Source organism: Eleginops maclovinus, chromosome 6, assembly GCF_036324505.1.
Source record: "Eleginops maclovinus isolate JMC-PN-2008 ecotype Puerto Natales chromosome 6, JC_Emac_rtc_rv5, whole genome shotgun sequence".
Classification (NCBI taxonomy): domain Eukaryota; kingdom Metazoa; phylum Chordata; class Actinopteri; order Perciformes; family Eleginopidae; genus Eleginops; species Eleginops maclovinus.
In genome coordinates, this window is record NC_086354.1 from 22,513,640 (window position 1) to 22,541,047 (window position 27,408).

The 27,408-nt window shown below is 42.2% G+C and overlaps 1 protein-coding gene across 1 annotated transcript in view; it reads left to right on the forward strand.

Annotated features, from left to right (window-relative positions):
- The window catches only part of LOC134866390 (contactin-associated protein-like 4), a 100,627-nt gene extending 74,138 nt beyond the window's left edge, over positions 1–26,489 (forward strand). The window contains exons 18-25 of the mRNA XM_063886530.1: positions 240–458; positions 8,699–8,938; positions 9,993–10,217; positions 11,782–11,915; positions 13,470–13,557; positions 19,349–19,567; positions 21,467–21,538; positions 23,550–26,489. Coding sequence (XP_063742600.1) covers positions 240–458; positions 8,699–8,938; positions 9,993–10,217; positions 11,782–11,915; positions 13,470–13,557; positions 19,349–19,567; positions 21,467–21,538; positions 23,550–23,746 — 1,394 coding nt within the window. The 3' untranslated portion in view covers positions 23,747–26,489. The remainder of the gene's footprint in view (positions 1–239; positions 459–8,698; positions 8,939–9,992; positions 10,218–11,781; positions 11,916–13,469; positions 13,558–19,348; positions 19,568–21,466; positions 21,539–23,549) is intronic.
- Positions 26,490–27,408: the final 919 nt, after the last annotated feature.

The following is a 27,408-nucleotide window of genomic DNA, read 5'->3' on the forward strand; positions in this document are numbered from 1 at the left end:
ATTATAATATGTCTGAACCTGTGAGATGATTTAGTAGACTTAAACACATGTGTTTTCCTGAAATTATGTTCAAAGTGAAGCTGTCTACCGGTCTGATGACTTTCCCTTTCAATCCTGACCCAAAGTTCTGCTCCATTCTTTCGTCTGTTTTTATTTGTTTTCTTCAATAACCGCTATCCTTTCCATAAACCGTACCTTTACCTCTCCCTGTCTCCCCCCCCTCTCTCCCCCTCCATCAGCCTCCACTCGGGTGGTTTTCTCTTTCGACGTCGGTAACGGGCCGCTGGAGGTTCACGTGGAGTCGATCGCGCCGCTGAACGACAACCGGTGGCATCGGGTCCGAGCCGAAAGGAACGTCAAAGAGGCGTCGCTGCGGCTGGATGGACTTCCTGTCGCCACTCAGGAGGCTCCGACTGACGGACACCTCCACCTGCAGCTCAACAGCCAGCTGTTCATAGGTGAGGAGGGGACACGTGTATTTATACATCTATAGAATATATCTTCTCTTACAGTATCAGAATCAGCTTTATTGGCCAGGAATGTGCACAATCAAATAAATGTATCTCAGGTTTGAACTAATATCAATTTACTTACACAAAAAAGAGCAATAGCTTATAAGAAGGTAAATAATAAAGGTAAAACATAACATTTTTACTAATACTTGCAGGAATAACTAACATAACAAACAGTATATAATGTATAAAGTTACTTCAATGAAATGTCTCAACAGTAAGTCAATGGTTATATACACAGGGTAGGTGAATATTTCAATACACACAGTATATATGGCATACTTAGGGTTATATTTAACACTTTTTAAACTTATTTTTTAAACAAAGTTTTGATTTAAAAGGGATTTTATTGATTTAAATAATGATTTTATTTCTTCTTTTTTTTAAGTAGTCCACTTGCTTTGGTCTGGGGTCTCTATAAGAAATAACGGACTGCAGAAAGCAATAATTGACCAATCAGAATCGAGTAGGGTGTTGAACAAAGCTGTGTAATACAAATATATAATTCATTTGTTGACAGTTCCTCACACTATCTGACGGGTGTTTAACGTCAGTGTCCGGCTGTTTCTGAGTCTGATTCCTTGGGTGTACAGTTTTCTGCAGTGCCTATCATGTTGATAAGTCCAGCTGTGACATTCTGCAATTTGCCTTCGTTTGGAATATTAGTTCATTATTCCTGCATGAGTCGTTGATGCTCCAACAATCAAGGCAGCAGCGCTCTGTGCTGTGCATAACAATGAAGTCAACCAATTAGCATCATGTGTCAGCTTTAATAGAGCTCTATCATCACACACATTTTAACAATTTGTTTTAAGAGTTTGGGTGTGGTACTTTCTTTTAATTCCTTGGGTGTGATGATATATCTAGCATCCTAAAAAGAGTACAATCAGAATGTTTGCTAAAAGTCTATTTCCTTTTTTAAAGGGGCCATATTCTGCTCATTTTCAGGCTCATGTCTCCATGCTCTAATGTTCAGAAAGCTCTTTATGTTTCTCATACTGCCTGTGCTGCAGCACCTCTTTTCACCCTCTGTCTGAAACCAGAGCCCAGTCTGCTCTGATTGGTTAGCTGGCCGGCTCTGTTGTGATTGGTCTTCCGCTAAGAGATGTCCCGCCCTTTAGCCTATCACATGTGTTGGAGCACAAGCCAATAACAATGCTAATGTTACCTAGTGATGTTCCTGAAGTAACCGAAGTCCAATGGAGGCGTTTCAGGCAGGGGGAGTGTGTGGGAGAGAGTCTCCCCCTGAAGGGAACACAGGGATTTAAGCCTTTGCAGACCATTTACATGCACAAAAAACCAAAAGCCCAAGAGGGCCTCTTTAATATTTGTCCGTGTTGAAGTAGTAAATGGACCTGCTGTGATGCAAGAATAACTCAGACTAGGACAGGAGGTGACAACAAAGATTAAGGATCAAAAAAAGATATGGACAATAATAGCTTAATTACTGTTGCATGCTTACCGGCTTTTCAGGAGAAAAGTCAAATCCTGCTTTTTGTATCGCAGCTGTTTATCCACATGCTAAGCTGTTATTGATTAAATGCCACAAATGCTGCTAAATATAGAAGATACCAATCTGACACGTTTATCCTCTTCCCTCCACCGCTAAAGCACCCGATGTGAGGAATAGGTAGCAGGTTGTGCAGGATGTGCATCTTTGGAAAAATGCCAAAAATATTCTCTCTCCTTCCACACAGGCTTATCTCAATCCTGCTGTTTTATCATGGATGTAAAATGTGCTGAGGATGCACATCTATTCAATAGCGCTTCCACTTCCTACAATGTACACTCCTGCTGACCGCAAGCCACAGACAATATGGTTATCAGGTCCTACTACTAAAAAAGAAAAATACCGTTTAAATGCTAAGTTGCTGTTCTGCTCTCCGCTGCTCTGCACTATTGAATATGAAAGTGCCGAGTGGACAGTATGTGAGCATGAACAATGATCGTGTTTAATAAATACAGCATGCATCAGGGAGAATAGTGTGTGATTTCCTACAGTGAAGGCCTTTAAATAATCTGTAAAAGAAGCTGAATCTGAAGGTGATTCATCAGACGGCCTTGTAATTAACCATCAGAACCTCCAATAGAAGCTTCATCAATATGCAGCTCCGTTTATCTGAACTCAAATCAATACCACAATCTGAACTCTACAGGGGAAGAAATAATAATGAAAATCCCCCATTTCATATAAGGCCCTATCATTGTGCAAAGATCATGAATGTCATCTCACACGGTGGGGAGGGACAGCAAAACAAACAGAGAGGAGATTGGATGCAGCGAAATGGAGGGAAATATTGATTAGAGGAATAATCCACTCTGAAGTCAACACCATCAGACTAAACCTGTGTCTGTTTACCTCTGAATTATCCCGACACACACTGCAATAAGTCAGTGTGTGTTGGGATGGAAATGCTCTAGGATTTTATCTCCAGATTGTTTCTGTAATGGATGTTTGTCGGACAATTTTCTGACTTAACTGACTTTCTGTTAGGGAGCGGAGCAGTTTCTTTATTTCTTGTTGTCGTTTATTTGTTGTTCTTCAAATCAGACAAATCCGGCACCATTACGCTGTGTGAGAGGCCTAACATGATAGTGATTAGGGAGCAACAACAACCCTGGTTTTGTGTGAAGAAATCTATTTGTAGTTTAATTGCAAATTAGACCTCTGATGAAAATGAACATACGATCTTAATTATCCCTGCACTCACTAAGGGATCACTAAAGGTAGGAGTCCAATTTGACAAGTGTGTTATACTAAATGAGGTGTTTTTAATAAGAGTTTGAGTACTCTTGGTTGAATGCAGTTGTGGAGTGTAATAGAGTGGCGCAGGGATGACGTATTTTTGTAGGCCGACCCGGAAGTAAGCTGCCCATGGGTTCCCTCGACAAAAAAGCGTTTTGTTCAGCCGGATAATCTCCACACGTCTACCCTACTTTACCCTCATTTTCTAATCATAAACCTAATCGCCAGAAGCAAAATGCTAACGTTATGCTATAAACGAACTACAGAGGAGTACAGCAAGGTCGCAGGACTTCAACGTCACGCCAATTTAAGCTCCTTCCAACTGAGTTTCCCACACTTTCATATTGTCACATTGTCCTATTCAGCCACTTGTTAACATCCATCGTTTGTTCACTGCTGATGTATTTAATGTCATAGAACAGAACGAGATCCGTCTCTTAAATTTGTGTCAACCTCAGACCTTATTCGGAGCTGTTTTCCAAAATCCTACGGAGAAATCCCACTGACTCTGGGATGAGGGAACCGGAAGTTGCAAAATGCTAACTCACTTCCGGGTTTTAGGACTCGTTCCTGCACCGCTCTATTAGGTACATTTACTCAAGTCGTACCCAAGTACAATGTTAAGGTACTCAAGCATTTCCACTTTCTACTACATAAACCTTTACTCATCTAGGTCTCATTGATTTTGACGGACTGAATTACTTTTCAGGTTCAGATTATTTATTCAAAGCGCTTCTGAATTATAATGTTTTGTTGCTGATTAAACTACCCAGGATTGTGTAAAATAGTTGAAAGTATCCCCACGTTCACAAGCTGCGACATAAAGTGATGTACACATGCATGACCGCATCAAGGGCGACTATGGCTGCGAGGGAGGGCGGTTGTTTTAACCAGAAGGTTGCTGGTCAGCCCGTGCAGTCAACATGTCGATGTGTCCTCGGGCGAGATACTGAACCCTGAGTTGCTCCTGATGGCTGACGGTGTGTGTGAGTGTGTGTGAGTGTTAGCTTCCCTATAGCAAGTGGTACTAGTCTGTATGAGGTGTGAAAGGGTGAATGACTGTGAAGAGCTTTGAGGGGTCGAGAAGAGACCTGATAAAGTGCTACTTGAGTGCCATTTACCATCAAATCTTATAATAAAATATACATATTTATACAAATCTGCAAAATGAATACTACTTCCTCCAGTGGTTTTGAGCCAAATTGCACATGTCGACAAGATCATTTTAGGTGGTGCTAAGTCGCTAAATATTCCCTGGTGAACATCGACATGTGAGGGTTGTTATTGTTGTTATTAATAGCTTACATTTGCATTCCTCTCACACCATAAATCCAGCGTTGCAAAGCATGACACATGGATGTCGACTTGTGTCTTGTTTTCATTTGGCCCCCTGATTGGTTAATGCTCCTGTCAATCATCCACCCTAGTTTGTAACTCCATTTTTTGTCGTTTCTAAAAGATATTACCTCAAACTGTATACGTTTAAGTAGGAGTTACATTACGGGTCTTGTTGTGTGACACTCTGCAGGATGCATGTCCAGCATCTTACCCCCCCCCCCCCCCCCCCCACAGACGTAGCACAGTATTGAATTATTATTGTTAAAATTCATGAAGCATCTTCCCACATGCACTGTATTTACGAGCCTTGATTTGTTAAGCAAACGGCTCCATTGTTTGAATTGAAAGCCGTTGCGTTGGTTTCCATAAATTCATAAACCATATCTCAATGTACACATTGTATTTATGAGCCGTAATCCTCGGGTCGCATTGTTCTGATTAATAAACCGTGTTATTGCCTCACCATTGTTCATTTCCCACTTCCTTTATTGCTGTTTGTATTATCAGTGCTTAAAGTCCATATGCAGCAATTTGGAGTGAGCTCAGCAAAGAATGCAGAAATCCCTCTCTTTTGTGCAGGTTTATAAGTGATTGTTTGGGTAGTTAAGCCTAAGTTTATCTGTGCTGCAGTGCTGTCTGAGAGCACAGCTTTGATTCTGTGTGAGAATGTGAGCGCCCTCCTGTACGAGGATTTTGAGCATTCCTTTGATCTCTTCAGGTATTCCTGGAAATGCAGCCGTTCCGCCGTCACATTACTCCGTAGTATACGACGTAACCTGACACCTCAAACATTGTTATTTAAACATCACAAATTAGGTAAAAATGGAAGCAATATTTCATCTACAACAGAGGTTTGGAAAGCTAACAGCTGTCTGAACATTTCCCACCAAGCCACGAGTAAACAATCTGATTTAGGAACACCAACAAATATCTACGAGATATTTTTATTGAACGGTTTAGCCTATAATGCTATATTTGTTGCAATGTCCTTGCACCATTTTCTGTCATTTTCCTTACTTGTTTTCTTGTTTTTTTCAGAATGAATATATCAAATATGTGTTAAATACACCGAATATTGCAATCATGTTTGAAACAAGACTAATATGACTTGTGAACATGATCTAGATTCATCCTTTCTACGTTTTGCTCTCCATGCGTGATGTAGAGGCGTGCACATGCTACACTTTGAGGATAAATGATATGAATTGTTCTCTACTCTCATATGATCTCCTGTGCAGATTTCTCGCTGAGTCGTTTGAGGTTGTGCCGTTTGATAGGCTGTCTTGAGGGTGGAGTCTCTCTGTGTTTGAATCCTTTGATGTTATCTTTGATGCCCACGCCTTTACCCTCTATTAAGTTTTTCCTGGAAGCATTAAGTCTCCATTTGATGTGCAGAGAGCATAATCCTTGTAGCTGAAGAACAGCGGGGTGTGTAGTTAAATCCTCACCCCTCTGATAGCCTCCCTGTTAGAAGAGTTTGTTCTCTAATAACCTTTCCTCTTCTCTGTTTCGTTGCTTTGATCAGACGTGGTGCTCCTCAGGGATCTGACTTTGATCCCCGCTCGTAGTACAACTTTTAGGCCTAGCTGCCATGCCACACCTTAACGATGCAAATTGTTTCCCCCTGTTATTGTTATAGAGATGCAAAGGAGGAGTTCTCTCAAGTGTCTCAGAAGGCCCACAGCGAACTTATACAAGTGAACTAGCAGCTAGGACTCATAGCGTACATCTGTGAGCTAAATGTCCACATTTCTAAGGCCAAAATGGGGATGAAAATCTTTCCGTTTGATTCACCAGAGATCTCGTATCCACAAAAGAAATGATTCTTCGACAACATGTCAACGATACAAACGTTTATAGGTCAAACCTCATGGTCCCGTAGAGGATAGCAGTCACATCCAACCACCCACTGTTGCTCAAAGTGATCCACTGCAGGGTGCTAAAGTCTAGCTCAAGCTAACATTTACACTTTGTAGAAAGCTCCATATCCTTTGCCTTTTAGGGTATTAACCATCCTTATTATACGCCTTACATCTTCAGTACAGAGCATTTAAATGGTACTCAGTCCCACAGGTGAAACTAATTGTGTGCATTGAGTAACCTGGGTTAAGATGTCAATTGTATTTTAAAAAGTAAAAGATGAAAAGCCGGGGAACAGCTAGGAGATTGGTGCTGGATGACCTGAGGGTGCGTGATGTTTTTGAGTGTTGTGTACTAAGCAAGTCCTGTAGGTAGGTGGGGCCTGTGTGATTACTGGCTTTGTAGACCATGGTGAGGACTTTGTAGCACTGACTTCTGTATTCTCGTCATTTGAAGTTTCCTGAGTCTCTATACCTACATTTTGAACAATGAGTTCCAGCAGACTTAACGAGGATGAAATATAATACTTTTCATTGTGTTGTGTCGGAGGAAATGTTGAGGCAGGTTTTATATACTAGCGTTTCTTTGCCGGTTCAATAATTCATTCGAGTCAGAGAAAGATGGAGGGGGGCCTGGAGGAGAGTCTAACAGTGATTTATTGGTATGAAAAGCTGCTGCTGGTGCTGCGGCTGAACAATAGCAAGTTGTCAGCTTCAGACTCGCAGAGCAAAGAGCTGCCAAGTCTGTGCTCTGAACACAATAAGACTTTCTCTGTGTGATCTTTGCAGAAGTGGGAGGTTGTCTGAAGTACGCAAACAAAAAGTGAGAGATGTTGAATGCGGAGTTTGATCTGTTCTTGCTGAAACACTAAAGTGAGCATACGCTGCATGTCATCCACTCATCCAGCGACAGACAGACAGACAGACAGCTGATGAAACTTTTGTCCCCGATTCAGTTTTTCCACCTTGTTGCCTCATTGCTGTTACACCGCAGTGTCACTTTACAAGGAGAGAGTTGACAGCTCGGAGCTTCTGGGGGAGCAGAGATGAGGGGGTGGATCTGCTGCAGATGACAGGAGGAGGAGAAATGAAGAACTAAAGAGAGAGGAAACATACTGACCTGTCAACACTCAGAAAAATACATTCATAGGCTGGGACAAAGAGGACAGACACCGGGGGATTTGTTCTCACAGTGCTAGCTTTGATTCCTGTATGCTATGACACTGATTGCTGATGATATTAGACATGAAGAAGGAACCCTTAATCGTCCAACAGAGGCACATTCTGCATTTGACCCATTCAAGTGTTAGCACTTAATCTTTCGGGGACTTGAACCAGTGACTTTCCGGTTCCCAAGCCAAATTTCGAAGGACTTCACCACCGCCGCCCCATTTGATATGTATAAGGACCTGTCAACACACGACTGCCATACATTTACACAGTTTGCACGTACACACAGGGTTGGGAGGGTAACTTTAAAGATGTAAAATGCTTCTTTTTTTTTATCTCAATATGAAAGCAATACAGCCTGATTACTTTCCATTACTTTTGGATCACCTCAAATATCAGAATCAGAATCAGTGCATTGCACTCGGTGCATAAATATTAAACATACATAAAAATAAAACAAAAATTGGGACTGTGATGAAAAACAATTTGAAGATAACTCTAATAACAGATTTACATTGAAATATAGGTGTACCTGTAGAAATTAAATACCAATGCTGATAAACAAGAGAACCAATGTACGATAAGGTGTTTTAAAATGCAAGAAAACTGAGAAAAATTACCTCAAAATTAAATAAGTGCACAATATTAAAAAGCAAACATGTTATTTTTGTTGGATAAGTCAGGTGTAAAAAATATATATATAAATAAAAATACCCTAAATGGAAACCAAAAGGAAAACCAGGCAGTGCTTCTACCTATAATACATTGATCTGTATTTCTAAATGTATTGCAACTGTTAGTAATCCCCATTTAAAAGAGATTGACCACCAATCTGATGACGCGATTCTACGTAATCATGTGATCTTTTACTCCCTCAGCATGCACACACAGACACACCTTCTGACAATGGAGACCTGTTGCAATTACTTGTGGGTGTTGAGAAGCTGAAGGGGCAGGAGTGAGTGTTCGTAGCGCTTCAGGCGGCCCTCGTGAGCCCTGAACTTCTGGGTGGAGAAAGCGGTTGGGATAGGACCCGAAGTTTTGTTCATGCAGTGTGTTTCTGTGTGTCTCAGGAGGCACAGCGTCCAGGCAGAAGGGCTTCCGGGGTTGTATCCGCTCCCTGCAGCTGAACGGCATCACCTTGGACCTGGAGGAACGGGCGGAGATCACCCCCGGGGTCCGGCCTGGCTGCCCGGGTCACTGCAGCAGCTACGGCTCGCTGTGCCGGAACCAGGGCCGCTGTGTGGAGAGAGCCAGCGGCTTCCACTGTGACTGCGGCCTGTCGGCGTACACTGGAGTCTTCTGCCATACAGGTACGCACACAAAGACACGCATACCTTTTCCTCTTGCTGGTGAAGCAACACCACCGGCTAACTTAGCAGAAAACCATTTCAGATTTTGCTCATTAGAGAAGTATTCAGTTATAGGGCCTTTTCCAGCTTTGTGTTTTCTTCCTCAGTGTGCAACCTTTGTCCTGGTTTGACTGTTTATAAGGTATATCATCACACAAATCTGTGTTTCCCCCTTAAAACCAGCTCTGTTTCAACACATTACCACAAGTTTTACTCTTCTTTTTGTCATTTATGGTCAGTAGACTTCATTTCGACTTCATTAAACCTTATTGTCGAGTTAAAAAAGGCAGAATATTTGAACTTTAGTTAACATCAGAGAAACATATCTTGATGGAAAATGTCAAAATGAGGCCTGAAAGCATTTAGATATGTTAAACAGAACATAATAACACCAGGAGCTATACATTTATATAAAACACACATCATTAAATGAAATAAGTGATTCGTTTTTCTTCCAAAGTACCTAAGTATGTTATTTTGTGGCAGTTAGATAAAGTAGGATGTTATACCGACATAAAAACATTTAGGAACAGGCCAGTTTTGACAAAGGACAGGAATTTTAAAGTATAAAGTTGGGTTTTTGTTGGTGGTTTTCCTGTAATGGTGCCCACAGCCTCGCCCTTTTGCACTCACTCCTAATTGATCCCAACAGCTGAGGTTGAGTCTGTTTTGATGTCTCATTTCAGCTTGTATTTCCCGTAGGACGCGAGTCTGTGCAGAATATTTTCTGAACAGAGCCTTGAGCTTCTGTCTCAGTAAATATGACTTCTAATAACTCTGTTAGACAACAGGCAGGAGTCATTCCCCTCAAGCACATTTGGAAATACAAGTGAAACATGTGGGTGTTTACCTGCTGATGTCTAAAGGATAATGATCTATTACTTCAGGTTTTTACTAAACTCAACATTCATCACAAAGAGTCTGTTTTAGAGCTTAAATCTGACTCATAACTAATGCACTGCAGTCATCTGCAACCAATCAGATTCTGTATATTCCACTTTCCCTTTTTCTCCAGAGTTGTCGGCCAGCTTCCAGTCGGGCACGTCGGTGCGCTACACCTTCAAAGAGCCGTACGAGTTGAGCAGGAACAGCAGCGCCCTGCCGTCCTCCATCTACTCGGACCTGACGCAGAGAGGAGAGAACGTCTCTCTGAGCTTCAGGACCAACCAGAGTCCGGCTCTGCTGCTCTACGTCCGATCCTACCACACCGAGTACCTCGCCCTGCTCATCGACAAGCACGGTGAGGAGCACGCTCTTATTTTGAAGGAGGTAGTCATCCATGTGGCTGTTAAAGCTTGACATGGAGTTTCTTGAATAATCTTCCTCATCCCGTCCCTCTTTTTTGGTTCTCCTTTGAGCGTTTCATTTATGTATTTGAGAAGAAAACTATTCAAACTCTGGGATAAGACATTTATCCCAAAGCTATGTTCCTCAAATCTCATTTTACTCCCATCTGCTTTGCCTCATTTTCCCCTGTTATTGTCTCTCTTGTTTTTATCCTCATTTTTCAAACCTCTCGTCTGTTAAAGAGTATTCCTTTTCCGCCTCTCTTCGTCTTCTTCCCTTACTGTTTGCATCTCCTCGTCTAACTTCTCCTTATCTCCTTCTTCCTCCTTCTCCTTTGAGGGTTTCATTTATTTATTTTAGAACAAAACTATTCAAACTTTAGGATAAGCCATTTGTACTAAAGCTTGTTCCTCTCCTCTTTATCTCAAAGTTTCTTGCTACCTCCTTTATCTTCTATACAATGTTCCTCGAATCTCATCTCACCTCTGTCTGCTTTGCCTCCTCTCCCCCTGTCTTGTTTTCATCCACATTTTCAAACGTCTCTTCTATTGAATAGAGCTCCCTTTTTGCCTCTCTTCGTCTTCCTCCCTGTTCTTTGTCAATTACCGTTTGCATCTCCTCCGAGCCTCTCATCTAACTTCTCCTCCTCCTCCTCTGTCTGATCTCCCCTCTCTCTGGTTTCATCCCGTCAGCCTCTACTGCCTTTTAATCCGTCCAGCTATGATGCTTCGTCTCAAACGGAAAGAGAAGCGTCTCTTACACTGAGGGATAACGGAGCGCTTGTCTGCTAATGGGTGGCAGAAAACTTGCAGATTTGTTTTACAAACTTTTGTGTTAAATAATGATGTTGTGCGTTTTGCTTTTAGGAGTTTAAGGAGGCACTTTAAATTTGAAATCCCTTTTTCGAGGGTCTGATAAAGCTAGCACTCTGCTGCCCTGATTAGCTGTAAATGGATTTGCTCTGGCGTTAATGACTCAGAGAAAGCTGATGGACAGTGTGGCATTAGGGCTTCCTGCTGAACGTTGAGGTAAATGCACTTAAACTGAAAAGTCAAATTAAATCCCTGAGAGCTTTCTCTCGTTCGCTCTGAGATGCCTCATTTCTTTTTACTTCAGTCCAAACACAACGTCTTTACTTCCTCTTACAATAACTCATTATTCCTTCCTGTTTGTGCTACTGAAGCACATGCTGTATAAAGATATCAAATGAAACCTTGACTTCTTATCCCTCCTTTTGCTAATCTGCACTTAATGCTTTGATATTCGGAGATTTAATTAGATGAGTCGTTATCCTTTTAATACAGAAATCTGTTTCTAAATAATCAGATTTATCTTTGAAGGATAAGAGTGTTTACCCTGTTAGCCAGGATTACAGGACATGCAAGCACAGAATATCCACCTTACACGTGTGTGTGTGTGTGTGTGTGTGTGTGTGTGTGTGTGTGTGTGTGTGGTGTGGTGTGGTGTGGTGTGGGTGTGGGTGTGGGTGGTGTGGGTGTGGGGGTGTGTGTGTGTAGATAATCTGGAGGTGAGGTACAAGCTGGACAGCAGCAGAGACGCTGAGGTGTTGAAGAGCAAAGTGGAGAGTCTGGCTGACGGAGAACTACACACCGTCACCATCAGGAGACTGACGGACTCTGTGTCTCTGCAGGTAAAACAGCCTCAGTCGATGAAGTCCAATAACAACAACAACAACAACAACAATGAGTAACTGAGGTTGTCAGATAAATGTAGAGGAGGAAAAAGGACGATATACAGCCCCGGAAAGAATATCGAGACCACTTCAGCATTATCATTTTCTCTTGCTTCATTAGTTATAGGTTTGTCTTTGAGTTAAATTGTATTCTATAGATTTCTCTGTGTTGAAATTCAACAAACACTGGAATGGCTGCCACACCTGTAGAGATACAGATTTAACAAACATGTGGAGAGGTCTCTTAATTGTTTCTGGAGCTGTATACTTCCAAATTGGAGTCAAAGTCACTCGATGGTCAGTCTTCTGTGTGTGAGATGCAGATGATCCAAACGCAGTTGCTCACAATCCTGAGGAATAAAAGTTCAATAACAAAAAATATATACATGCATGCACTCCTGTACACCAACCAAATTAAGAGGCATCAATAAAACATACAAATAAAAGGCACAACAGTCTAGTATTCAGAATTGTATTCAAGAGATTGTACTTACTGTTACTTTCCATCACAAATAAGCAGAATACAACTATTCAATACATGTTTTACAACACAATGTATAAGATAAGAAGGACTTTATTAATCCCAAACGGGGGAAACATTTCGCTGCAGCAGCATCAAACAGAACCAGGCATTGCAAATTAAAAAAGTAGAGATAAACAATTCTAAAATATAAATATGTCGCTGTTTCCCCAAATTTAAGAAAACTCTTAGCCATCATAACCTCTCATGCCTTTTCTTCACCTTCTAAAAATAACATCCTGTTTGCTCTCCTGGCTTCATATGGTGGCAAGAGCTCCTTTATTACATCCCATCCACACACACACACACACACACACACACACACACAGACTACAAGCACCTTATGGGTGCACACTGGACTTGCAGCTGCTGCTTCTTTTTTTGACAAACGAAGCACCGATCTCAAGGGCATACACACAGACGCACACACAGGCGACCCCTTCCTCTCCCTGTGTGTGTTATCGTGTTGTGATAATGCTGTGCATGATAAAGCCCCCGTCAGCACTCTGCTGTCCGGCGTGCAGCTACAGCGGGGCAGCACTGGACAATAAAACGGATGAAATATGAAGCGTTAAAATCATATCTGGATCTACTGAGTGTTATCTTGTAGCCTCTGATGATGTATGAGGTTAACTTCCTCCAACCAGCTGCCAGGATAGTGTATAATTATCACCCTTAATAGAAGTACAAGGTGACCCCTCCTGCTATGGACTCCAATATGCATAATGTGAGCTGCATCTGCATCAGTTCCCCTCATAATGAATCATACGGTGACTGTAGGAAGACATTTCAACAACTTTAAGCAATATATTTAATTACATACGGGTGTTTTTTAGTCCCCAGAACATCAATCTTAATGTGTTTCTTGATGCACTCCTTAAGTTATACGCCTCCCGTCTTTAAACCTTTGCATGTAAGAAATCTTTGGTTGGAGTCCCCAAAGTTAGACATTTCAAAATTCTAATTTAGAAAGCAACTCTCTTCTCTTTCAGATCGACCAGAACCCCGGAGAAGACTTCAACCTGACATCTGACGGAGAATTCAACGGCATCAAGTCGCTGGTGCTGGGCAGAGTGCACGGTGAGTGAGAGACGCAGCAAAAAGAAGAGGCCTTTGTTAATTAGAGAGCACTTTAAAACTAATGTGGCGCTCAGTCCTGGAATACTTTTATGGGAATAAATGCAAATATAATACAAAGAGGCAAAATGTCAGAACTACTTTAGCATAAAGCTTTTAGTTTTGTATGAGAAGTTGAGTTCAGACGCTCACAGGACACTGCACTCAGGTCCAGCTTGTTTTAAGCGTTTCGTTGTCGTTTGTTGTCCAGCTGGTGAAGATGTTCCTTCATTACATTTGTTTAGCACAGGGGTTTTCAACTGGTTTTGTCCCAGGGACCACCATTCGGACTAGAAAGCAATCCGCGGCCCACTGATGTGCCTGCGCGTGCGCGTGTGTATTTGGTGTTACATGCATAGCTCAATGCATGAAACATGAAAGAGAGGCCACGCAGATTTTATAATAATAAAAGTAGATTTATTAAATTAAATTAAATTAAAGATTATTTTAAAGAAAGAATAAAGAATAATAAAGTGTTGTGCAATTCAGTATTGGGAAAAGTAACTAAAAATGTCATGCAAAGTCAGTCTAGGTGTGTGACAAAACAACAACGGAGAACAAAAATCCAACAACACCGGAGAACCAAAATCCAACAAATGAAGACCAAGGCAGCCTCAACTGCTGGCTGGTCAGGGCTTTTATAACCCAGCCAGGACAGACCTGTCACCAATCACCTGCTGTAGAGACAGAGAGATTGAGAAAAGCAGAGAGAGATTGAGAAAAGCAGGGAGAGAGAACAGGCTTACCATTAACACAGGGCGGGGCCTAAACCCGCCAGGGTCGTAACAGTGAAAACATGGGAGAATTAGGCCTACCTGTCAGTGTGATATCTGGGCGTGGTGAAGTCCACACAGCCTGTCTATTCGTGGCGAAATGGTAGACAGAGACAGTCTCATGTCATTCTCTGGATCAAGCCTAGCCCTGTACTTATTCTTTAAGTACGCCAGTGTAGAAAAACCACTCTCACACAGGTATGTGGTTGGAAAGGGCAAAAGACACCTCATTGCTTTTGCAGCAAGCTGTGGAAATTCTGTCTGGCAACTTATCCAGAATTTAACAAGGGGCTGTGTGTCGTACATATGCCTCCTGACAGAGTCTGTGGACATCTCAATCAGCTTATCCTCTTCCACAGCCGTCAGACTTGACCCTACTGATGCATCGTCACTGAATGGGAGCAGGATCCACTTGCTGTCACGGCGCCACTCTTCCGAATACTATACTATAAGTACTTTGCGAATTGACGCACAAGCTTCCTCAAATGCTCACATATAGTGTCGTTGATGTCAGTGCTGTCAGGGTATTCCTCAACTGAAGGAAACATCGCCAAGTTATTGCTCTCCACTCGTTCGATCCACTTTGACATTTTTTTCACAAATGCGTCGAGCTTCTCGTAGAGCTGCATGACGTTTGCATCTCTCCCTTGCATGGAGCTGTTCAACTTGTTCAGCTCTGCAAAAACATCTGTGAGGTACGCCAGCTTAGTTAACCAGTAACTATCGTTGAAATTGGAAGCCAGATCAGAATGCTTCTCGCACAAGAACTCGTAGATAGCTCCGCGTAGTTCAAACACACGGGCGAGCACAGCGCCGCGAGACAGCCAACGCACCTCTGAATGATAAAGGAGAGAGCTGTGTTCACTTCCCAAGTCATGGCATAGGGATGAAAACAGGCGTGTATTCAATGCGTTTCGTTTTATGAAGTTGACCGTCTTGACAACGACATCAAACACACCACTGAGCTCAACACTGAGATCTTTGGAGGCGAGAGCCTCTCTATGAATCAGGCAGTGTGTCCAAATTACCCCCGGAGCCACCCTCCTTACATGCGCAAACAGTCCAGTCTTGCTGCCACTCATGGCTCGGGCCCCATCGCTGCATAATGCAACGCACCTCTGCCACGAGATATTGTGCTCTGTGAAAAAATCGTCCAGTGCTTTAAATATTTCTACACCGGTAGTTCGCCCGGGCAGTGGTTTGCAAAAAAGAAATTCCTCGCACATAGTGCCACTGTCCTCGTATCGCACAAATGTTAACAGTTGCGCATCATTAGTAACATCTGTCGTCTCGTCGATTTGAAGGGAAAACAGAACTGTCTGAAGTTTTGCCATCAGCTGGTCTTTGACATCATTTGCCATTTCCCCAATTCGTCTTCCGATTGTGTTGTCTGACAACGGAATAGTTTTTAATTTGTTGGCACATTCTTCGCTTACCATAGCTCTGCACATATCTATGGCTGCTGGCAATATAAGCTGCTCTGCAATGGTATGGGGCTTCTTACTTTTTGCAACCCTGAGAGCGACCAGATACGATGCTTTCAGTGCGTTTTCATTTATTTTTGCACTCTTCCTCATGGTAGCCTGCTGTCCTTTGAAATCACGCAACATCTGTTGCATGTACTCAACGGGTTTGGCCTTCAAGTGGACGTGATGCGTCTCCATATGCCGCGTAAGTTTCGACGGCTTCATAGCTTCATTACAGAGAATTGTTGAACATACGAAACACAGTGGTACCTCCTCTCCTGCTCTGTCTGTCGTCACTGTGAATCCATATTTAACATATTCCTCATTGTATTTTCTTTTTCGTCTTTTTTGCGAAGTTGACGCTTCGGAAGCCTGTCCTTGCCCTATCGTGGCGGCCTGTCCCTCTGTCGTGGCAGCCTGACCCTCTGTCATGGCAGCCTGTCCCTCTGGCACTTTCCTCACTACAAAACGATCCATTGGTGCTAGATATATAGCTAGACTAGTACATATGTAACAAATGTTTGCTGTACTACAACCTATCTTAAAATACTCTCGTCGGCTATGCTTATAAATGTGTGTCAACTTTGCTCGCAAGACTGTACGTAATGAATAATAAGTGAGGTTAGCGACGCAACTCATTACCATTAGCGAATCACAGGCTACCATAGACTGGATAGGCGCAAGGCTACATTCTGTCAGCTTGAATTTCCTTTATATTATTTTAAACATATTTTTCACGATATGCAACGGTATTCTGGAAATGTGTTGAAATATCAAAGCGAATTTATATTTAAAAAAAACAATGGTGAACTGATCAACATAGGCTCTTGTCACGGACCACATGCAATGCCGCCGCGGACCACCAGGGGTCCGCGGACCACCGGTTGAAAACCCCTGGTTTAGCACATTGTTTCTGAAAGGGCAGCGTGTTTCTCCCGATGGAGAGGACTGCGTTTGAACCTTTCGGGCCACCGTGCATCACAGTGATTACTGCACATCTTGGAGTAACTGAAACAAATCATATGTCTTTTTTTATATTTTTGGGATGTATTGCTTCAGTGCTTTGTAACGCAAACATTTCCCACTTTGGGATTAATAAATGAAGTACCTCTTATCTTCATTTTATCTTAACCAGTGTTGGGGAAGCTACTCGAATACAGTACTTGACTTAGTTACCCGCTGCTGAAAGTAACTAATCACCTTACTGTAACATCACCTGAGATGCACCATAAATCAAATGACAAACAACAACCTCCTTTTTGCAGCACAGATCTTGAATCTAATCAGGGTAATCCTCAACACAGACCTCTGTTTCTGCTCTCTGTTTGAACATCAGCTGTGATTTCTGCAACTCATTTTCCATCGGGCATTAACTCTGGTCCAGGTAGCTCGCAAACGTTTTCCTGTCTGAAGGCGGCTCTCGCCCGTTACCTGTTACTTGCTCAGTATGTTTGGGAAAGATGGCAATTCCACCGTCTGAACGAGCAACATTTCCTCCACAATGTTTGCTGCGACGAGCCTGTTTATCTCCGCTATGAGATATTTTTGCGCCGTCTCCTCATCAATGAAATCTCGAGAGTCGCGCAAGAAAAAAGAGATGTTAGATTTACTTTTCTGTCCTCCCGTTGTGCGGATAGTCGAATACCTCAGAGTAACAAGATCATTTCGTGCTTAGGTTCAAGGGTTTCTATTGTCAGATGCACAGTAGCTCCCAGAATCCTGCAGGTCCACTACCACTCTTACTATTTTTAAATCCATACTGAAAAGGTGTCTTTTTACCGCTGCTTTTGGTTGAGCTGTTCATCTGACATGCTGCATTGTGGCTTTTATTCATGTGTTTTATACTTGTTGTCTTTACCTTATTATCTTTGCTTTTGAATGCCTGTTTTTAAATGTGTTTCTGCTGCATTTGCTTCTAAATGTCTTTTGTGGTATTTTGTCACCGTGTGCTGTGACGTGCTATATAAATAAACTTGCCTTGCCTAGCTACAGTGTGGCATTGGTCCCGAGCTCCTCCAACCATGCAGCATATTATAAAAGGACACAAGACAATAATAGAATAAATAGTGCAAAATGAAACAGAGCAGTAGCTTAGTAACTGTGATGTACTTACTGCTGTTATGCTGTTACAGACAAATGTAATCTGATTACAGTTACATAGTAGTGCATAACCCATAAGACTGGATTCAACCCCAGCGTGTGATTGGTCCTCCCCCGTCAAACCGGAGCAGGCTGAGAGTCAGATCAGCATCAGAACAGCAGCAGGAAAGTGGATCGTCTGTCGTGTCCCGCCAGCCCCGTCATCCGTCAGCCTAACTAATCGACCTAGAAGGAATACAGCGAGTCGGGGAGGTGACGGAGTGTTTCCACAGAGAGCGCTGCAGTGATGCTTCCTGCCGCTCTCATCGACATGCAGATGTGTCACCTCTCTGTCACGAGAACTGACACTGATGCAGCTGCTGACGGTGCTAATGTGGGCTCCACAGCTGCTGTTTACACTGCTGTGAAGGAGCAGGGGGGGGGGGGGGTCTGTCTGATGGACAGATCTGAGTCAATGAAGTGAACAGATAGAGGTGAGGGTGCACATCTGACTCCAGGAGTGATGGAGGCAGACTGGAAGCTGTATCATTCACTGTGGTGTGTGTGTGTGTGTGGGGGGGGGGGGAGGGGTTAACAGTGTGTGTGCTAATCATTCAAGTCAATAAGCTGCCACTATTGTCCCGCTCTGATAACAGGCAGAGGTGAGGCGGAGTCGATGGACCTGTCAGAGTGTGTCCTATTTTTATTGAGCGAGTCGTCCCGCTGGTTCAGAGAGTAAAGCCTCTAAACGAAAGGTTAAAAGTTCAACCGTTAGCGCGGATAAATAAAAGGGTCTCTCTTTAACCCTCGAGGGGTCCAGTCAGGTAACCTGTGCCCTGAAACTATTTAAAAAAAACTAACTTTTATGAAACGATAATCTAGGAATAAATATTTCCAGTTATTATTAAATGTTTGTTGTGTGGTCAATTACCATCAGTACTATTTCTAAACATTTCCAGCAATTATCTTTTATTCAGCATTATTACTAAAACAACAATGCACATTTTTATTGTTTTTATTTTAGTATAATTGTATTTAATTTTAGTCTAAAATAGAGCAATTAAGAAAATCAAATTACCCCTAGAGTAAATAAAGTATTCTGATTCTGTGGATCTCAAAAAAGTAATGCATGTTGCTGTACTTGTTTTAAAGGAACAGTTTCTTAACTAATCCATAACGATCAAACGTTAGCATAGGTTTTAGGATTTGATTTATGTACTGTTTTAGTTTTGGGTTAGCGTTTTGTTACTTCTGAACAGAATGCCTAACATCCATTTTTACGTCCCTATGCTAAGCTAACTATCTTTTACATCTACCTCTGGGCAAGAAAGAGAATAAGCATATTTGTCACATGATTCTGAAAACATTTGAGATCCACTAAGAAATCTTGACAGAAAACACTTGCAGTTTTACATTTGTTTATCCTTCCCTCTCCAGACTCTGCTGATCTGGATCCAGATCTGTCCAGGTTGGCGTCTCTGGGTTTCACCGGCTGTCTCTCGGTGGTCCGCTTTAACTCCATCAGCCCCCTGAAAGCTGCTCTGCTGCACCCGGACACCAGCCCCGTCGTCATTTCCGGACCTCTGCTGCAGTCCACCTGCGGCTCCTCGGCTGCAGCCAATCCCTACGCAGCGGAGAACACACACCACCTGTCAGGTAGGAGAGAGAGCACGAGATGGCTGAGGACATTAGGATTAGTTCAGTACTATTTGTTGTTTTCACGTTTGGCTTCCATTAGTAGCACTGGGAAAGAAATAAAAAGGTTTATATTTTCAGTTTACATCCTGCAGGGGTGGAGATCGAACTACTGACCCTATGAAGCACCATTAGAAGTCATTTGGACACAGGTTTCAGTCCAAATCAATATCCTCAGCTGCTTATTGCCCCGCTGTTTAACTGCTGAGTCACTGCAACTCGGAGGCACAGTTCTACTTTAATACACAACAGGGGCTCAACAGGGACCCTTTGCTCATTGCGAAACTTAATTGGGCAATGGCTGTAAAGTTGGTTGATCCAATAGAAACAAAATCCACATAATGAATGCAAGAATGACAATAATCTCCTCGTCACATGCTCCCTCGAGTCACCTGACTCACAGCAAAAGATTAATCAGAGGATATGTCTTTCTTATTATTTCAAAGGTCACTGCTCTTTCCTTTTCCCGAAAGCCCAACAATCCGTTGCAGATCTACAACAGCTTTATAGCTCTCTCTCTGAGTCGTCTTCCCCACATTTTCCTTAGGAGGCTGGACTTTGGCATGGAGGACGATCGATGTTAGGTTGTGTGTGCTCGAATGCTCGAGTGTGTCATACGATACGAGACGATGGGATACGATAATAATTTCATCTGAACAAACTTCAGATTTAATTTTTTGATGGAAAAATAGTGGGATATTTGTTGAAATTTGAAAAAAAAATGCCGATTTTTGGGGAAAATTTGATCATTTTGAAAAAATAATCTTGAAATTCCAAAAAGTCGAAAATTGGAGAAAATAAATCGGAAGTTTGAAAGAAAATAAAGAGGAAAAACAATTGGGAGACGAAAAGTGTGAATCCTTAAAAGATGATGATTAAGGGCCACATTAGTTAGAATAATGAGAAAATAGTAGGACATTTTTAGAAGTTGAAATTTAGAAAAGAAAATCTGAATTTTTAGGAAAAAGTTCAAAATAAATGAATAATAATAATCTGACATTTTAAAAGTGAAAATATTGAGAAAAAAGTCTGTTTTTTTTGGGAAAAAGTGATCATTTTGAAAAAATAATCTGACATTTTTAGAAGTCAGAACAAGTCTGACATTTATCTTGCATCACAGTAGCTCCATTTGAAACATCAGCAACACAAATCCAACACTGAGATACAAGGAAACAGACTTTTAACACAGCATTAATGGATAGACTCTGCATTGAGAGGGTTGACTGGCGCACACAGGAGTGCTTCAGTCTAAATTGAATAAATCCTGGGACCCAGTAATTCACATTCACTGCTGGTTGGGGTTAGATGTAATGTTGTCGTCCAGCCTTACTGTGTCGTTATGGCAGGCTGTTTCTTTAGTCCCAGGTTTTAACCCATCAATGTGTGTTTGTAGGTTGGCTTGAATGAAAAAATGTAGAACCGTGCTCCTGTAAATGATGTTTGCTTACAAATCTGCAAGTGTTCCATTATTTTCCCCTTTGTTTGTTTCTGAGCTTATCTTTCCTCGGTAGGAGCTGCTGTTTTCAAACTGTGTAATGGCCTCATTAAGTATGCACACGTTGTTGAGGAGGCTCATGACAATGTGCCTGATGAGATAATTAATTCTGACACCGGAGGGGAGTTCCCAGTGCCTCTCCTCCTGGTGTCGTTTCCACCCAGCTCCATGTTGCTTCCATGGAGCTATGCTGTTTGTCCTGTCTGCTCTGAATGATGATTTTGTCTCTAAAATTCTCTCTTTTCTGCTCTTATTTTCCCTTCACATCTTCTGACATTATTTCTGCTTTCCTTCACATACCCTCTTTTGATTCTTGGTCACTTATTTCCCTCCCCCATCTCCCCTTCTGCCTCCCTCTGCTGTAGATCAGTCCGGTGTAGTGGCTTCAGGTCAACCTTTAGTCAATGCCATCAAGACTGACTCGGCTCTCATTGGAGGTACTGGAACCAGTTTTTTATTGGACTTCTTTTAACTATTAGAGTCAAAGATTACACTCAATATTTCATTGATGAGCGATACTGTGCTGAAAGCCTGCCAACGTGACATTATGGGCAAAGAAAATCCATCAAAAAGAAAAGTTTAGCTAAATATTCCTGGCCAGACAGATTGATTTGAGGCGAAGATTGATTGGTTTCTATAAGCGTTAAAAAAAAGTCATTTGAACGTGTCCATCAAATCTCTGTATTTCTGTGGTAATTAAAGATCCACTGAAGATGACGTTCTGACGGAGAAACTTCCACACAGTTACCTCAAAGTAATGCTGTGCGAAATGGAGTTCAGTTTTATTCCAGAACTGCAATTAAATGAAACTATCTCTGGATAACGAAATGTTGCTGAACAGAAGAGTCCAGCTGAGTCCGAATATACGAGAAACCTGCTCGCTGTGCGTGGAAGTCAGATTAGGAGAACAAATCAGATTGCAGGGGGACAGATTTGACCAACCCAGAGGAGGCAGAGACGTGCAGAAATCATCTCTCGGTAGTTTCACTAAACCTCTGCGACCAACGTCCACTGTGATGGATTTATGCCTCAGAACTCAGCCTGACAGTCAGCGTGCAGCACGGCTTTCAGAGGATTCAGAGAGAGGAGCACACATCAACGCGTCTCAGCTGCGTTACAATATGGACTCTGCAAAGAAGTAGTAAATTACTGATGCAAAAGTAGGAAAACATCTTTTACTTTTGGACGATAACGCGCTGCAGTTTCATAAACTCACACTTTGGGGATTATAGAGTGTGCCCACTGTCACTTGTGAATGGAAAATGTACGTTTTATGGGCTTACAACACGATGATCACACGGCAGAGTCGGTGCCAGAGCAGATCTACTGGAAGGGCATTGGGTCATTGGTGGTGGGGGGCGGGGGTATGGGCCATTCTCCCTCCATTTCTTGCTTTTGTGACATTAAAAACTCTTTAGCAACTTCGAACTCAGCGTCAATTATAGTCGATTGTGACAGGTCGACAATATGCTTCACAGCTGATAGGAGGGGCATCAATGACCGCTAGGGGGGGCACGGCCCTCGAATGCCCCCCCTTAGCGCCGGCCCTGTCGCACGGCTCCTTCTGATATTATAGCAGATGTGCTGTAAGCTAGCTCGCTAACGAAGCCAACCTAGTCCTTTTGAATATACTGAAAAAACTAACTCTACGTAACGAGTGACAGATGACCAACTTTATAATCCCTGAACGTCAACAAGGTCACTTCTTGGTGTCCCCGCTTCCGTCGTGTTTGAGCAGCGCTTTTAGTAATTGAGAGTGTTTATATGCTGCCCATGTCAAGTTGGTGAAGGTATTCCTTTATCTGCATGTGTTTTGGCACATGTTGGCATTGCTTCTGAAGCTGCAGCGCGCTCTCTCCTCGTGGAAGTGTGTAGTGCAGTTAAAGACCTCCCCCGACAGCACAGCTGCATTTCCTGCATTCAAAATATACCTGAAGTTAAGGCTGGACTATTTGTGTCAGCGTAGTGCTTTGTATTTCCCGCTCTTAAAGACTGAACTGCAGTAACGTGACGTACTTTTCTGACTCGTACATTCATCACAAAACCTACACTATTATTGATCTTAATTCTCATTGTGTTTAATATTTTCTGAAAAAATTGCCGTGAGCAATATCGACATTGAGATATTTGGTAAAAATAAATATTGTAATATTTGATTATGTTACTTGGGATATCAAAATGATTTAAATGATGTAATGCATATAAAGGAATAGATGCTGTCAGTGTTAGTGTATTATTTTATGATTATTTTTGGTGTAATAATATATAGGACCTATTGTAATGTCATAAACAGGGGAGGTGGAGCTACTTCTTTCTAATTAAATGCTTTATTTAACAGATTTTGAATGAATGAATCATATTTTATAAACTAGTAATAGGTTTCAGATGAATAAATGTAGGTTTTAATAGCATCTAAATATGTCAGAGTAAATGTCCTCTTCCCCGCAGGTGTCATAGCGGTGGTGATCTTTGTGGTTGTGGCCGTCCTGGCGATCACGGCCAGATTCCTCTACCGGAGAAAAGAGACGTACCGGAACCAGGAAGTGAAGGGAGTCAAACGGGAAGACAGCCAGGATTTCCATTTCAACAACCAGACTGACCCCCAGAGCGTCTCCTCTGAAAACCCAAAGGAGTGTTTCATCTGACTGCAGGCCTGATGACTCGGTGAGCCGGAGGCTGCAGACACACCTCGGGTCTTTGCCCTGCTCTCAGAGACTCCACTCCAGCGGCTCCGCAGGATCTGGAGGCAGAAAAAGAGGAACAATTCACACAGATTTTTCTTTTTCTGTACATATTGTAGATACTGACACACACAGGCAACCATGCTGGACTTAATGTGTTGATATCCTTGTAAATATTCAAAAATGTGGAAGTGATGTCTAAAGGTTGCACATGATTGTCTATGATTTACAGTATTTAATCCCCACTTTATTTCAGTTAATCAGGGCGCCGTGGCTGATGCACGTTTCTATTAGGATAACAAAGGGATCAATTAGCTTAATTGGAAAAGTTTGACCCGTGATGAAGCCCTTAAGAAGACTGCTTCTGTGGTTGTAAAGTCTTTTTGTTGTGCATTGGGAGAGAAATGGCATGCCTGCTTTGGAAGAAACCTGTGTGAAAAAGAATCCATGCAGCCTGCAAACATCCACCAAATACCAGGATGTTTTCTAAGGATTTTCTAACCCCATTCAGCGCATGAATTAATCAAGAAGTTTTCCCCCAGCAACATTGTGCTATCACAGAATTTTGATGTTAACAAGTGGCGCCTTCAGAGTCAAAATGGCACTCTGCAGTCTGGCAGCGACGTGTCAAGAGACTTGAAGACTTTTTAAGCAGAAAGGATTAATTTCCACTTTGTATTTTCACTTTCCTTCTCTATGCTGATTCTCTTTCTGTTTGAACATCATTTACCTTTGGAAAACACAGCAAACGCATGAACGAGACGTACACCCATTACTTATTTTGGTTGTACAGGTGTTTTAAACGTGTTCCCTTCCCTGCTGGGAGCTTCCTCTCCCCGCTCTCTAAATGTCTCTGAAGCTTTGAAGGCTGACAGCAGTACAGACTCTATAGCACTGTGGCTGTCTGTCGCCTCATCCCCTACACACACACACACACACACACACACACACACAGCTCATTTGTTTCTGAAATGCTAATATGCTGCGGTCTGACAGGTGGATTGTGACTGGATACAGGACAGAAAGAGAATGAGACGCAAAGATGATCCAATAGACAGGCCGACACGATGAAAACAGCCTGATATTTACACTTGATGGATCAAATGGAGCAAACCCCCCCAACCCCCACATGTGTTAATTCAACTCGCCTGTAAAGAGAGCGGCTGATCGAGGGAGGACAAGGAGAAAGAGGAGCAGCTGTTTATCAAACTCACACCGCCGCCTCTCTGAGACCCCGAAGCACAGATGGCATTTTAACGACAGAAGTTGCCCGAACTTTAAAAAGTGCATTATTCATCTCTTTGTTTGTGTTTGTCTTTTGTTCCCCACCTCACCACAGCTGAAGCCACACATTGTTGTCTTGATTCTGGAGAGTTCAGTCCTCGGTGAGGAGGAAGCAGCGATGTCCTTCATCCTGCAGTAACGCAACTCACTGCACTGCAGCAATTCGTAGCTGAGAGGAGGTCAACAGGTGACCTTGAGACACAGAGAGTCCTGCAGAGCGAGCACACCTGGAGCACGTTAGAAACACAGCAACAAAAAAATGTTTATTAAGATGCAAGGTAGAAAGTGTCGAGAATTCACAGAGTCAAACTTTAGTGTGCAAACAAGAAAAGAAACATGTTGTACTTTCAGTCTCACTGAGAAATCACAATTCCTCCACGTTTTTATGAAATACTTGGCTCTGGAGGCTCTGTAACATCAGGACTAATCCCATGGGTATTTGGTTAATTACGAGCTATCACACTAGCCGCCTGCCAGAGCTTCTCTCTTTTCTATGTATCCTCTGTCATTTCATCCCCCTGGCGTTTTGTTCTCCTGATTAGACATCATGTCTCTAATAAGCAGGTTTTGACATTAGGAAATGTGTCAATTAAAAAGCTGTTTTTGTAAATGAACACCGTTTTTGTCTGTAAACTATTTCTCTTTTTTGGAGCAGTTTATACTCCAGCAAAGGAGGTTAAACCAAGATGAGAAAGGACAGATCTTTCCATTTTAGATTCTCCGACTCAGAGCTGCCAATTTCCATCCAAGTTTAACTCAGTGCTAACAGATCAACTTCGACATTATCAGTGAATCCTCCTGATACTTCGACTGGGGATGAATTAATCCTGCCTTGAATTGTTGCCGTTTCAAATGCTAATGAATCCATAGGGCTGGTGATAGACGGCAATTCCATTACAGTCCTCAAATCCAACGGAAAGATATAACAATGAATTGCCCAAACGAACAAATAGTTAATTCATGTAACTTAATTATCCGTGCCATAAGGGTTACTTATTGTATACAAACCATTTTAAAAACACAGTCATGTTCCTTTATTGACATGAACATGCTTCAGTTTGTCTTGAATCACATTCTGCTGCTTTAATAAACTCTCCTAAAGCACAACACATTCATTCCTGCAGCTGTTTGAGTAACGTTTGCTTAAAACAACTGATTTTGGGGGGAAATAAGTGGGATTTAAGGCTAAAAAAAGGGACGTTTTATTTGGTCTTTCCATGAGATTTGATGACAGTAAGTACAGACTGCCTCATCTTTTTTTGTTTCAGTGCTTTCTCTCCCACAATGCACTGGTTGACGTGTGTTCAGTGTACCTGTAGTGTTGGTGAAACACCGTGATGTTGTGCCGTTTAAATATCCAGATTTCACCCACACTCTGAAATCCTGTTTGATGAAAATAAATAAATGATGCTTTTCTAAAAGAGCATGTCTTTTTGTTTGTTTTTTGGGGTTATGGAACTGCAGGTTTTTTCTGCTTTACAGATGAATCACCGGAGGAATAACACGTTCATTGTGCCTGAGATGCAGCTTGTGTTTACATTGACATGCCAAGGATGGAAAGCTGACATGTGCCAGCAGCAGAGTGAAAAGAATCTCCCCACGTTTTCTGTTATTCTTTTCATCAGTTTTGTTTCTTTGTTAAATGAAGCTGACACATATCAACCAGGACAATTTACATACGTTTACCTCTTTTATATTTGCTCCTCTCAAACCCGCAGTGTGGGAGGATGCACATCCGTCAGCGTTGACATTTCTGATGGCTGTTGACACTCTGCAGAGCACAGAACGAGGGAAATATGTAAAGCTGTGAGGCTCCAGGAGCAGAGGAGGGACATTTTACACTTCGCCCTTTCTGCCCGTTTAAACACTCAAGACGGCCCGAGATGATTTGACTGATTCCTGTTTGATTCCTTTAACTCTCCTCGTGTGGCTGAGATCAGAGACGAGATGTGAAGCTGACATCTTCAGCATCAGCAGCTGTATCAGAAACTAAGGGGCCGTTAAAACTCAATTTAAGTGTTAAAATGTGCAGCCAGGGCTTCGCTATATTCCATCCTGCAGGACAGTGTCATTTCTTACTGTCAGTGAACACCCTTTTCTCCTAGCAACTGTATTTGAATCCAGAAATCTTGGTGCTGATGTAGATTATTCTAGTTATTTTGGACGTTGTCATGCAGATTTATATTTACATTTGCATACATCTTGTTTTAGTGTCAGTAGTGATTTTTGGAATGAAAAGGATCAGTCATTAGCTCATGCAACTGTTTACCACGTTCACCAACTTAGCTTAGCATGCTAACATTTGCTAATTGGCGCTACACACATGTTGCACCTGCTCGTTT